Source organism: Microcaecilia unicolor, chromosome 3 (genome assembly GCF_901765095.1).
Source record: "Microcaecilia unicolor chromosome 3, aMicUni1.1, whole genome shotgun sequence".
NCBI lineage: Eukaryota > Metazoa > Chordata > Amphibia > Gymnophiona > Siphonopidae > Microcaecilia > Microcaecilia unicolor.
In genome coordinates this window covers 104,499,209-104,513,007 of record NC_044033.1, presented here as the reverse complement: position 1 = coordinate 104,513,007, position 13,799 = coordinate 104,499,209, and the positions used below count along the sequence as shown (strand labels likewise).

The following is a 13,799-nucleotide window of genomic DNA, read 5'->3' as shown; positions in this document are numbered from 1 at the left end:
CCATACAAAACATAGTCATGAGACTTTTTTCCAATGTAAAAAGATGTGATCATGTTATAGACCTATTTAATCAACATCATTAGTTACTTGCATTATACCGTATCACCTAAAAAATCCTTACATTATGGTACTTCAATAAGGGCACTCTGTCCTACCTAGGCTTTAAGATCACTTCATACTCAAACTAGAACACCATGATCATTATATGACGGTCGACAGATACCTCCATTTCACTCAGCCCATTTAGAGTCCATGTGTTAACAGCCATTTATTGTGCTTCTTCATTATTTTGGTACACCATTCCATTGGTCTTAAGAACAGAACCATCCCTTGCAAAATTTAAGGCAGTCCTAAAAACCAGTTTATTCCACCAAGCCTTCTCTGACTGGTCCAGGGGCAGTCTGTCTCAGTCTATTTACTGCTTTTACGAAATGATGTTCTTTTCTGTTTATGTTAACTGTTGATTTGTAACTGTTCTACAGTGCTTTCATTAAGTTGAGGTATATTAAGCCTAACAAACCATCAAATTATCTGGTAATTTTGGGACAGTGATTTTTCTGACAGGACTAAGGGGCCCTTTTACTAAGCTGTGGTAAGCAATAATGTGCTCAGGCATCCCATGGTAATTTTGGCATCTGCATATACTTCCCATGCACTAAAAAATACTTTTTTTTTATTTTTTTTTAGAGCTAGGGGCATGTTTGGAGGCGGAGAGTAGTTGTGTCCAGCGCTAATCAGTTAATGCAGCTACATTACCATGTAGTCAGCACATGAGCTCTTACCACCTAGAACAGGGCCAGTCTTAGCAAGTGCGGGGCCCTATGCAGACCAATTTGGTGGGGCCCCATCCTAGCCCCGCCCCTATACTAGCCCTGCCCCCATCCCACCCATTGATAAGATTATTCAATTTTTAGAAAATGTTTTATTTATGAAATTTCAAATAAAGACAAATGAAGCTAAACTTGTACAGAAAAACTGATTGAAATAATAAGCACAATGCTATCATGAAACCCCGCCTCCCAAGAAATTATTCAGTTCAAGTCCACAATTAGTAGTTCCAATTCTCATAACCCTGGGGGGTCAGAGGTGCGGACACACAATCTCTCCACTGCAAAACACTATACACAAACTTGTGCAAAAACACAGTCAGAACCTTACCAAACCATAACAGCACTAATTCCCAGGACAGGACGAGCTACAAACTTATGCATGGAAAGGCAGAACTGTAATTACACCAGGCTCTAAAACACCAATACACTACCTTGTGAAAAAAAAAAGGGCTGCAAATACTACACGCTAGCAGGATACTGTACCTTGATCACACATGAAAAACACATGACACAACAAATACGAAGGGAAAATACTGAATGGAAAGTTACCTCAAGAAGTCAGACTCAGCATGCAGCAATACTAGAAAAATTGAAACTTACATGCAAAATATCACTGATGCACATTTCTAAAAGCTGACATATTCCAATTAATAAATTCTGAATAAAATACTTTTTTTCTACCTTTGTTGTCTGATCATTTAGTTTTTCTATTCGCTTTGGTCCCAGTGTCTTCTGTTTTATGCAGTGTCTTCTTTCCGTTTGATATTTTTTCTCTCACCATGTCCACCATCCTCCTGTGTCCTTATGTGTCCTGTCTACCATCTGTAGCCCCCTGTCCCTATCCTTTCTCCAGTTTCAGCATCTGCCTTCAAAGTGTTCCGATCCAGCCCTTAAATTCAACAATTTCCCCTTCATCCACATCCAGCATTTCTCCTCTCTCCCCTCCACTCCATTTCCAGCAATTTCTCCTCTCCCTGGGCCCTGCCATCCCATCCAAGTCCATCCTTGGCCCTCTCTGCCCTTCCCTCCTCCGCTCCACCCACATTCAGCAATTCTCCTCTCTCCCCTCCCCTCCATTTCCAGCAATTTCTCTTCTCTCTGGGCCCTGCCATCCCATCCAAGTCCATCCTTGGCCCTCTCTGCCCTTCCCTCCTCCATCCACATCCAGCAATTCTCCTCTCTCCCCTCCCTTCCATTTCCAGCAATTTCTCCTCTCCCTGGGCCCTGCCCTCCCATCTGTTCCTCTCTCCCCTGCCCCCCTCCATTCACCCATGTATCCAGCAATTCCCCTCTCTCCCTGAGCCCTGCCATCCCATCCATGTCCCTCTTTCCCTTGCCCCAACTGCCCGCCCTCTTCTCTCCCCCATGATTGATCCCTTTCCTTTTTTTTCTTTTAAATTTACCTCCAGTCCGGCAGCGTCAGTGAAAGCGCTCCCAGTAAAAGCGCTTCTCTTCACTCAGTGACCCGCCTTCTTCTGACATCATGACGTCAGAAGAAGGCGGGACACAGCGAAGAGAAGCGCTTTTACTGGGAGCGCTTTCACTGGCGCTGCCGGACTGGAGGTAAATTTAAAAGAAAAAAAAGGAAAGGGATCGATCGTGGGGGAGAGAAGAGGGCGGGCAGTTGGGACGATTGGCAGCGATCCCAGGGCGGGCGGAACTAGGTCAAGGCTGACTGAGGCGCGCCGCGCGGGGCCCCCCTAAGCGCGGGGCTTTATGCGGCCGCCTCGGTCGCCTCGGCCCAAGACCGGCCCTGACCTAGAAAGTAAGTGTGGTTAAGGGCTCACCAGCTAATGGGAAACATAAAATGTGGCCATTACTGCAAAAATAGAAAATGTAGCCATTTTATAGCCGCGCTAAAAGTGGCCTCAGTGTGTGGGAAACCCAACACTTGTCATAACGCAGGCAATTTTTTAGCGCAGCTTAGTAAAAGGGCTCCTATATAGAATAGCACTGAATATTAGTGTCAAAATCAAACCTTCTCAAAATCTTGCTAGTTATGATTTCAGTTTCAAGGTAAATACAACTAGACAACAATTGTCAAATAGCAGAACAACAGACAAACTCACCTCTGGCTTCTTCATGATCTCTATAAAGAACATATGATTCTTCATCGGATAAATAATAATTAAAACATCTCCAAAATCTGTTGGTATAATACCCCTCCGGTAGTTCCTACTGTGCTCAGACCAAACAATGTGAACTTCATCATTTCCCAAGTGGCGAAGCTGAAAAGACAAATTGGCTCTTTATTAATAGGAGTATTAACAACAGATTACAAGATGTTATGTCTTATATATTGAATTATATTCTTGACTCCAGATTTTTTGTTATAATTACAAAAATAGCACTGTATTGTACTTACTTCAACCAAACTACAAATGTATAAAAAATGAGCAAAGTACAAAATATGCACAGAGGGCATGTCCGGGAGGGTGGAAAGTGGGTGTTTCTGTGCTAATCAGAACATCTACATTACTATGTACTGATTAGCGCATGAGCCCTTAAAGCCTACAAAATAGATGTCTAAGTGCTCACATACTAATTTTTGTTAATGGCTGCATGGTAATGACAACATTAGCACATGAAATTCTATATCAAAACTACAATATCAACAGAGGAAATCGGGTAAATATCAAAATAATTCAAACAAACCCTGACATAGCTTCGGCAAAACGAGAGGCCTCTTGTTGGGTTTTTCATTTGGTGCCTATTGGATTGCATGCATGCATGTACTAAGAACTTTTCAGTTGAGTTATATTTGCTGTATATTATATGTTTACTTGTGTTTCAGACCATTCCTTCCGGTACCATTTTTTTTTTTTGGAATCACAATTGCTTTGAGTGACTGTTTGTTGACATACTGTGACTGTTCACATTTTTGGGGTTGAGTTTTCTTATGCTGTTTGGCTTTTTCTCCACCTGTGCCACATTTTGTGTTAGTGTCAAGGAGTGGGCCAATGATAGTTTCTGTAGTAGTCCCTGTTGCTGAGACTTTGTCTTGGAGGGGGCATTTATAGCTTTTAGGCTTCACTTCATGCCTTTTTCTTCTTCTTTTTTTGTCTTTTTCTCTTGTTTGTGCTGGGATTTTTTTTTTTTTTGCACTTTACTTGGTTTTCTATAGTGGTCACATGGCTTTAGCATGTGGGAAAGACCCATGCAACAGTGTGCTAATGAAATGAGTACAACTCTCGTTAAAACATTGTTTGCCTGCCAAAAAAGCGAAGATACTTACCTGTAGCAGGTATTCTCCGAGGACAGCAGGCTTTATATTTTCACAAGTGTAACTGAACTCTGGAATTTGTTGCCAGAGAATATGGTAAAGGTGGTTAGCATAGCGGGGTTTAAAAAAGGTTTGGACAGTTTCCTAAAGGAAAAGTCCATAGCAGCATAAAATGTTTTGTACTTTTTTGGGATCTTGCCAGGTATTTGTGACCTGGATTGGCCACTGTTGGAAACTGCTGGGCTTGATGGACCTTTGGTCTGTTCCAGTATGACAATACTTATATACTTAAGTGGGTAATGCGGCACCATGTTGCCTGGTCTGGAGCTTACAACAAGCTTTAAAGAGCTTTGTGGAGAGCGAGACATACTCTACCTCACATGTGTGAGTGCCTTACCACTTACTGCGAGGGCGTGGTTACCACAGTTAAATACTATAGCATAAAAAATAAAATAAAAAATAGGAGACAATTCCAAAAGGAGGTGGAAGGGTTTCTGAGAATATAAGGCCTGCTGTCCTTGGAGAATACCTGCTACAGGTAAAGTATCTTTGCTTTCTCCGAGGACAAGCAGGCCTATTTATTCTCACAAGTGGGGTATCCCTAGCATTTAGGTTCACCAAAAACAACAAACGTTGGTCAACTGAGCGTCACAACAGTGAGAACATAACTCAGATTAACCTGAAACTATATACAAACTGAGTGAGAATGCAGCCTGGAACAAAATAAAACAGGCATAGGGGGGTGGAGTTGGATTATAGACCCAAAACAGATTCTGAAACTCTGCCCGAATCAACTGTCGCGTCGGGTATTATGCTCAAGGCAGTAATGAGATACAAATGTGTGGATGGACGACCAAGTCACAGACTTGCAAATTTCTTCAATGGATGCTGACTGCAAGTGGGCTACTGATGCAGCCATGGCTCTGACATTGTGAACCTTGACATGACCCTCCAGTGTCAGCCCAGCTTGGGCATAAGTGAAAGAAATGCAATCTGCCAGCCAATTAGAGACTGGCGACCTCCATTCTGTTGGGATCAAAAGAAACAAAAAATTGGGCGGACTGCCTGTGGGGCTTTGTCCGCTCCACGTAGTAGGCCAATGCTTGCTTGCAGTCCAAGGTGTGCAAAGTGCTTTTGGCAGGATAGGCATGAGGTTGGGGAAAGAATGTAGGCAAGACAACTGACTGGTTCAGATGAACTCTGACACAACCTTTGAAAGGAACTTAGGGTGCATGCGGATGCAGAGGACTATTCTGTTATGAAGAAACTTAGTGTAAGGTGCATCCACTACTAGATCTGAAGCTCACTGACCCTACGAGCTGAAGTAACAGCCACCAAGAAAATGACCTTCCAGGTCAAGTACTTCAGATGGCAGGAATTCAGTGGCTCAAAAGGAGTTTTCATCAGCTGGGTGAGAACAACACTGAGGTCCCACAATATGGGCGAAAGTTTGAAAGGGGGCTTTGACAAAAGCAAATCTCTAATGAAGTGAACAACTAGAGGCTGTCCAGAGATGGGCTTACCCTCTACACGATAATGATAAGCACTAATTGCACTGAGGTGAACCCTTACGGAGTTGGTCTTGAGACCAAACACAGAGAGGAGTAGAAGGTATTCAAGCGGGGTCTGTGTAGGGAAGGAAACAAGATCTAGGGCCTTGCCCTCACACCAGATGGCAAACCTCCTCCATTTGAAAGAATAACACCTCTTAGTGGAATCTTTCCTGGAAGCCAGCAAGACCTGGGAGACACCCTCCGAAAGACCCAAGGAAGCAAATTCTAGGCTCTCAACATCAAGGCCGTCAGGGCCAGAGACAGAACCTTTGGATGCAGAAGAGATCCCTCGTTCTGAGTGATGAGAGTCAGAAAGCATTCCAATCTACATGATTCTTTGGAGGATAAATCCATAAGAAGAGGGAACCAGATCTGCAGCGGCCAGTAAGATGCGATCAAGATCATGGTCCCGGGTCTTGCTTGAGTTTCAGCAAAGTCTTCCCCACAAGAGGAATGGGAGGATAGGCATACAGAAGACCTGTCCCCCAATGAAGGAGGAAGGCATTTGACACTAGTCTTGTGAGCCTGAAGTCTGGAACAGAACTGAGGGACTTTGTGATTCAGCTGAGTGGCGAGGAGATCCACCAGGGTAGTGCCCTACACTCGTAATATCTTGACTGGAACTCCCATGTTGACTGACCATTCATGCGGTTGTATAATCTTGCTCAGCCTGTCGGTCAGACTGTTGTTTTTATCCATTTGCCTCAGCCTCAGAGGGAGGTTGTTCCATATAGATTACCCTGTCCCATAGAGCCTGAAAGAAAAAGATGGACATGTTCCCATTTGCAATAAACTGTTCAAAGTAGTCAATCTGATCCACAGCTGTCCCTCTGTGGCATGGAGTGCCCTAATACCAAAAGGTCTGTATGAAGGGAGACTGGATCCTTTGCCTTAATCAGAGAACAGAAAAGGTTAAAGCTGCTGACATCTGAGAGTCCCAAATGGGGACCGGACTGAAAGGTGAAGACAGTAGTAGTGGTATGTGTCAACTTCCTATCTGTGTCAGAGGATAACTTACCCACCTAGGGGGCTATCCTTAACCTATGCACAAGAGAAGCATCTAGCAATCAGGGAATCCTTAGTATCAGAAAGACAGTAACTATTGACACTACTTGGATAATAGCACAGTAACCTTGTCACCATCTAGACCATAGATTATAAAGATAATCTGTAAATGACAGTGGGGAGAAGACTCAGGTTTCGCAATGAGGGAGGAGTAAAAGCAGGATTGTCTGCAGGAATATGTTGGACTAAATTACAAACAATGCACTACAAGTAAAGATTACACATGAAGCAGGAAGTACCTGTAGTAACATTGAAGATCCTAAGAAATAAGAGCAGCACTGAACACACTTTTTAGAGATATAATATAAAGAACAAATACAAAGCATTCATATGGGAGCAGAAAATGCCTATTAAAGGCAGACAGATGCTTATGTTGCCTTTATAAAAGGATATAACATCTTCCCAAATCTCCTGAATAGTATATTAATACAGTACAGTGTCGATTATCTGATGTAAACGGGACTAGCCCGTTGTCAGGTAAGTGAAAAGTCAGATAATACGGAAAACAATGGTATCCTCTCAAACAATGAATGGAAAACATACTTTATGCATGAAGAACAGTCATATGGTATCTTTAATTCAAATATTGTTGAACACTTATCAGCAAAGAAAAAAAATTGTACAGCAGGCAAGTTGAGCACAAATACAGAGCAGTATACACAGCACAGCAATTGTACAGTAGGCAATATAAACAGAAATCCTGCACATGTACAGAACCGAGCAAGGGAAACCATATTTATCAACTGCATATACAGAAATACAGAACCAAGCAGAGCCTCGTTTCTCAAGAACACTGCATGTTCAGCCTCACTTGAGTTGTCTTCTCCAGTCAATAATAGTAACGTATGAAGCAGAAATCAAGACAACACAATCAAACAGAGCCCCATGTCTCATGACAGCATAACTGCAACTGGAATCTCTCTGGTTTTAAGAATGAGAGTAAGAATAAAGAAAGTGAAGTAAATGAACAAACAAGAATACAGCAGGTGTACATACGGTACTGCACAAAACTGATTGTGCACAAGAATCTTACCATGATTTTATTTCTGCAAAAGCACAGCATCAGATCAAAAATGGATCCCTGGCAGAAAAAGCAGGCTCCTGGGTCACATGGCACAGGTCCAAAAATGTCTGCAAAAGCATGGTCTCAGATGAAAAATGGCTCCCTGGCAGAAAAGCAAGGTTTCAGCTCAAGACATCTTTAATGTTCACTTTCTTAAAGTTTCTGCTCTATAGACAAAACAACTTTTTTCCTCTTTCGACTGGCCAAAAATTGCTGCCATGCTGTAAAAGGTTTCAGCTCAAAACGTTTTCAATGGTTCCCTTGCTGCACAAGCACATTCTCAGATCCAAAAATTACGGCCATGCTGTAATGTTATAAAAGCAAGGTCTCAGCTTATAACTTTTTCAACAATTCCCTTCTTGTGAAAGCGGGATTCCAGGTCCAAAAATTGTTGCCATGCTGTACTGTTATAAAAGCAAGGTCTTAGCTTAAAACTTTTTTTAATGGTTCCCTCGCTGGACAAGTGCAGTCCCAGATTCAAAATTATGGTTCTCTTGCATAGAACCATGGTCTCAAAAAAAAAATGAATGCATAAAAGCATAGTCTTAAATCAAAAACGGTTCCCTCACTGCAAAAGTGGGATTCCAGATCCAAAAATATATGCATAGAAGCATGGGCTCAAATCACAAACGGGAAGAGAAGCCACACACTTCTTAACTCTGATGAGGGGTGAATGAAGGAGTATCAGTTGCAAAGCATGGTTCCCTTGCAGAGAAGCATGGTCTCAGTTCAAACATGGGTCAAAGATGGCTTCCTTGCAGCGTGTGAAGCCAGAAAACAGGAAGAGAAGCCACAAGCTTCTTAATGGCAATGTATTGATATCACCAGGGGAGGGTCTGCCAGATATGCCGGATGGTAGGATAATACAGCCAGACAAGGTTACAAAACTCTTTATTAACACAACGATGGAGGCTCGTTACTTCACAGGCACAGAAAATGAAGAATAAAGTCTCTTGAGATTCAGAGTCAATCTTTTACATAGGCTTGTGCCTCACAGATCCAAAAGCACCATATTTACAGAGACAAAAAAAAGAGGACATAAAAAATAAAATGCCACTCTGTCCCAGCTGCACAGTCAGCTTGATCCCCCAAGGAAGCTATATTCTACAAGCAGTGAAAATACTGGTAAAAATAACAAATTCATTTTCTTCCGTAATCTAAGTACAAAATTAGAAATGATATACTTTTCCAAAAAAGCAAACATCCATGAGCAACATATGTCCCACTTTCCTTTCCCTTCCATCCATGAGCAGCATTTCCCTCTCTTCTCCATCCCCTTCTATCAATGTGCAGAATTTCCCCCTCTTCCCTTCCCTCCTCTCCATGTCCCCCTCTCCTCTCTCTTCCCTCCCATCCACAAACAGCTGTTCTCTTCTCTCCCTCCCCTCCCAGGCCTACCTTGTAGCCCTGGTGATCTACTGGCCTCTTCGGGGCAAGAATGAACCCTACTCTTTCCTGCCTGGTGCCGCTACTCCTTGAAAGACTTCAAGCGGTGGCCTCGCAAGACCTCTGCAAAATCTTGAATGAGTGACAACTTGTATAAAGGAAGTTTTCACTGGTTGCAGAAGAGTAGATCATTAAAACATATACAAAAAACTAAGATGATATTAAAACATACAGCAAATGTTGACGTTCCTTCTGAAGTCATTATAGATCATAATTTTATCTAGTCTATGAGGGAGTGTGTAGGAGGTTACCCGTTTCCATTAACAATACTCCTTCACAGAGCTACCTTAAAGCGCGTGACCCAGACAAGGCAGAGCAGGGAGGGTATGGTGCAGTGAGATAGAGTTTTCATCTCACTGCACCATACCCTCCCTGCTCTGCCTTGTCTGGGTCCAGGTCGAACAGAGAGACCCAGGGAAGCCCTCCAATAGATGCCTTCACCACATATGTCTAAGCGGTACAAGCTTCATTCAGGTAGGCCAAGTTACCTTGGAAACTTGAAAATCACTAATCCTTGAAAACTTAAACGGGCAGTCTTTTCCCCTTTGCTTCTCTTTATTTACGGGGTGTACTAGTGGAAAGTGTTGCGAACCAGAATGGAGCAATTACTCTGAACCCTAGTGAAGGGCCAGAAGCAGCAATTTATACAGACCTTGTGAGCAGGAGCGGTTGCAGAAGCAGCAGCAACAAGTTTTGGAGAAATTGGTAGAGCTGCAACAGAGCTCTTTGCCCCATCATTTCCTAGACACTGCACAGACCAGCATCCCACGCGAACTTGCCCATCCTTGTGTGTCCTAAAATAACCCCAGAAAACACACCTGATTTTTTATTTTTAATGAACTTTGGAAGAACTGCTAGAATGGCTGGCTGGCCAGAGACATGGACCACTTACCTAGGGAACCTCGTAACAGGTAGCATCCAAGTCCCTTTCCAGGATGCTAACCTAGTATGGAGAGCCACATATGTAGATGTCAAGGCTGCAATTTTGGAGTGGGCAGGGTGTCCTCCAGAAGCTTATCATCAGACGTTTAGGAAGGGGTCCTTTTGTTCAGAAGTCCCTGGAGTTTTTTCTGCAGACTTTAAGGTTGCCTGGAGATGGCTATAACCGGAGGCTAAGACAGGAATGGAGATAGCCAGGGTTATTCTCCTGGAACAGTTCATAGGTCTGACTCTGCCCATGAGATAGTGGGTGTGCCAACACACCAGACAGACTAGAAGGTGCACTGGAGCTGACAGAAATTTTTCACCAAGCCCAACCAGTGTCAGAACCCTCCGAAGAGATGAACCTGCCTGTGAGTCCTGGGAAACAGACAGACAAGCCTATGCCTGAACCCTTAATGGAGAGGCCACTAACCCTGCATCCAGGAAGACAGAAAGGAACGTCAGAGCATTCAGGACCACCTTCAATAAGTACCCAGCGCCTGATGCCAGCCAAAGTGCAGAACATAGATCTATCTATATGTTTTAACTATGGGGACTTAGGATATTTTGTCTGAGATTGCCATAGCGTGGGAGATAACCCTGTGGAGTGGGTCTACGGAGTGCAGCTTCCTACAATTTCATGGAAGCTCCCCAACTCTGAGATAAATAACTTTGTACTTAAAGTGGAGCTCCAGGCATTTGTGGATTCAGAAAGCGTGAAGACCATCAAAAGGCTTCAGGTCAACTATGGGCGAAGAGTGACACTAGCCTGCATTCATGGGGAGCACAGGCAATACCTAACTGCTCAAGTCATGATCATAATGCAAATAGGACAAGCTACAATAGAATCTGCTGGCCTACCATGGCTCCCTTATTCGGTTTTCCTGGGTTGGGAGTACCTAGCTTTTACAGCAGTATAGACTCAGCTAAATGCCTCACCTAGAAAACAGAGAGAGGACTCCTTCTCCGAGATCTTCCCACTGGAGGATCCCAACATGCATATGAAGAACTCTAAAGTGCCCAAACCTTGGTGACAACATCAGTAAGAAAAGTTACATTTCACAAAGAATTTAGAGGCTGCCATGGACAGTGACCCCAATTCAGAGGAGACCACTCAGAGTACCCTGGATCCCTTAGACAGCCTCTCTTAGTAGAGTGGAAAGGAAAATCTGGGGAATTTCAAGAGGGTCCAATTGGAAGATGAGACTCTTAGAGACGTTCAAGCAACAGATGGGAATTCAATGGGTAGCCAAAACCCCTCTAAGGCAGCCCCCCCCTTGGTATTTTATAATAAAACATGATCTATTATATAGTGTTGCCAATGGAACCCTGCAGGGAGAAGAGGTAGAACAATTGTTAGAACTACAGGCCTATTGTAGGCAAATAATGCAGCTGGCCCACAGTAATTTATTAGAGGATCACTTGGGAGAGGGAAAAACAGGTGAGTGCATCATGGCCTGTCACTTCTGCCTGAGGTTGTACAAATAGGTACAACTTTATTGTCAATCATGCCCAACCTGCTTGATTGACATTATGGGGGGAAATTATGGGGCAAAGAGCTGAACAGGCCTGCAAAGGTTCCACTTGCCCCTCTCAAGCCTCTGCCCATCCTTTTTGAAAGAGTGGCCATGGATTATGTGTAGCCATTACACAGAACTACACAAGAACACAAATATTCTGGTTATCCTGAACTATGTAACCCACTACCCAGAAGCCATTGCTCTATACAATATGAAAGTACGCAGTACTTTGGGGAGCTGTCAGGCATATCACTGTAATGTGAAAATAAGAAGAAGCAGCATGAAATCTATTTTACTCTTTTGGGATCCTGCTAGGTACTTGTGACATGGATTGAACACTGTTAGAAACAGGATACTGAGCTTGATGGTTCTCCTGTCTATCTCAGTAAGGTGATACTTGTAACAGTCTAATGCCCCCATTAAATTTAAATTGGGCATTAATGTCCAATTTTAATAAAGCTTAGCAATTAGACCCCAAAATATAAATTAATTTTTTCTCCATATGTATGACAAGAAGGCCAGCAACTTCAAGTCTTACCCCACATGCAGTCAAAAGATGCTCATCACAGACCACCACTACACCTACTGTAAGTGCTGGGAGAAAGATCATGAATCACCCCCGTGGTAACATTTGCTGAAGAACGTTATCAAAAGCAATCAATATGTACAAACTGAATCTATAGACTTGTTTTGAAATATAGTACTGAAGAATATCTGATCCATTAAGCCAACATCAAAGGCCATCATGAAGTAGAAAGAATGTAACTGCATTGTCCTCTGATGGCAAGGTGTTGAAGGAGAAAGCATCAATCCCTTGATCATCTAGACTAAAAGAAGAGGTCTCCAGAGCATGTAGCCATGAGGCCATGGTGCCAGTAATCAGCTGAAGGAATGTAAGTATCAGCACTGATCTCTGTCAAAATATGGCTTGGAACTCTTTTCTGACCCCAAATTAGCTCTTAGTAGAGACTAACTTTAACCTTCCTCAAGGGCACTTATTTCATCAGTTGATAGCAATCTAGCTTCAGGCATTCAGCAATCCTTGAGAAACTCCAAACGTTAAACTACCGGCTGAGGCCAGTCACATCTTTGGCACTGCACTCATCTAGAAGCAACTTCAGAAGAAAATTATTATAGACAGTTGCTTAGCAGATGAAGACAAATGAGTAGAAAGCATTGGATAGCTCAATCTCACTCAGAAAACTGAGCAACCTCTTACTGCAACCTCCCCACTGGTGCCACAGGTACCAAGCAAAATGGTCTCAGAGAAAGGGTTTTCACCAGTCTCTCACAATGGAAGGGCCCCAAGAATTGACTTTTGGTGCTAAAAATTCATCAATTCTTGTGTTAACAAAAGCTCAAATGTCTTCTCATTTTATTTTGAGAGTTATTTGTACACCTCAGTACACCCAGAGCATGAGTATCAGATCTTGAACAGAATTTGGGAAGAAACTTTATCAGAATTATCCTCTAGGCCCACATTCTCATACCACATCTACAGGGTCCAGTATGTGCATGCTATCTTGGAAGAGGCATACATATACACATATTGCCTCCCTCAAAAAGTCCAGAGTGAATTTGTTTTCTTACTTTAATTCAATACCATTTTTTCTAATCTTTATCAAAGACAAAAGCTAGGTTAGAAAACAATCTTACAAAATAGTCCACAAAACTAATACTAGATATTAAAACTATAAACATTAGAAAGTACATTACATTAAGGATAAACCATGAAAATGATTATCATCATATACATTAAGGCTCCAAATTCCATCATCTAAAATGGTATGCTATGTACACAGCTCAAACCAGAAAAAATATAAAGTTAAATTAAGTTGGTACTAGTAACACCTAACTACTATTAAAAGCAAATAATTGCCTCTATGGAAATCGTTCAGATAAGCACATCATTGGTATATTTATTTATTTAATCAAGAAAGAACGCTTTTCAAATATAAATACTTTCCACTCCCTCTGGAACCAACAGAAATTAATAGCTAGAAGGAGATTTCCAACAAATATTGTTTACTTTGCTGCTGCTGCTGCTGCTGCATGCAAGTGGTTAACTAAGTTTAGAACTCAACCAGGGCAGGCGGCACCTTGGCACTGTCCTTCCATTCTCACACTCTACACTCAAAAATATCAACACGACAAATACTCCAAGAAGAAAAGTGGATT

At 42.5% G+C, this 13,799-nt stretch overlaps 1 protein-coding gene across 1 annotated transcript in view; it reads right to left on the bottom strand.

The window, feature by feature from the left end:
- Positions 1-13,799, bottom strand: part of RALGAPA2 (Ral GTPase activating protein catalytic alpha subunit 2) — an 898,249-nt gene that overhangs the window by 276,679 nt on the left and 607,771 nt on the right. The window contains 1 exon segment of the mRNA XM_030196220.1: positions 2,900-3,058. Coding sequence (XP_030052080.1) covers positions 2,900-3,058 — 159 coding nt within the window.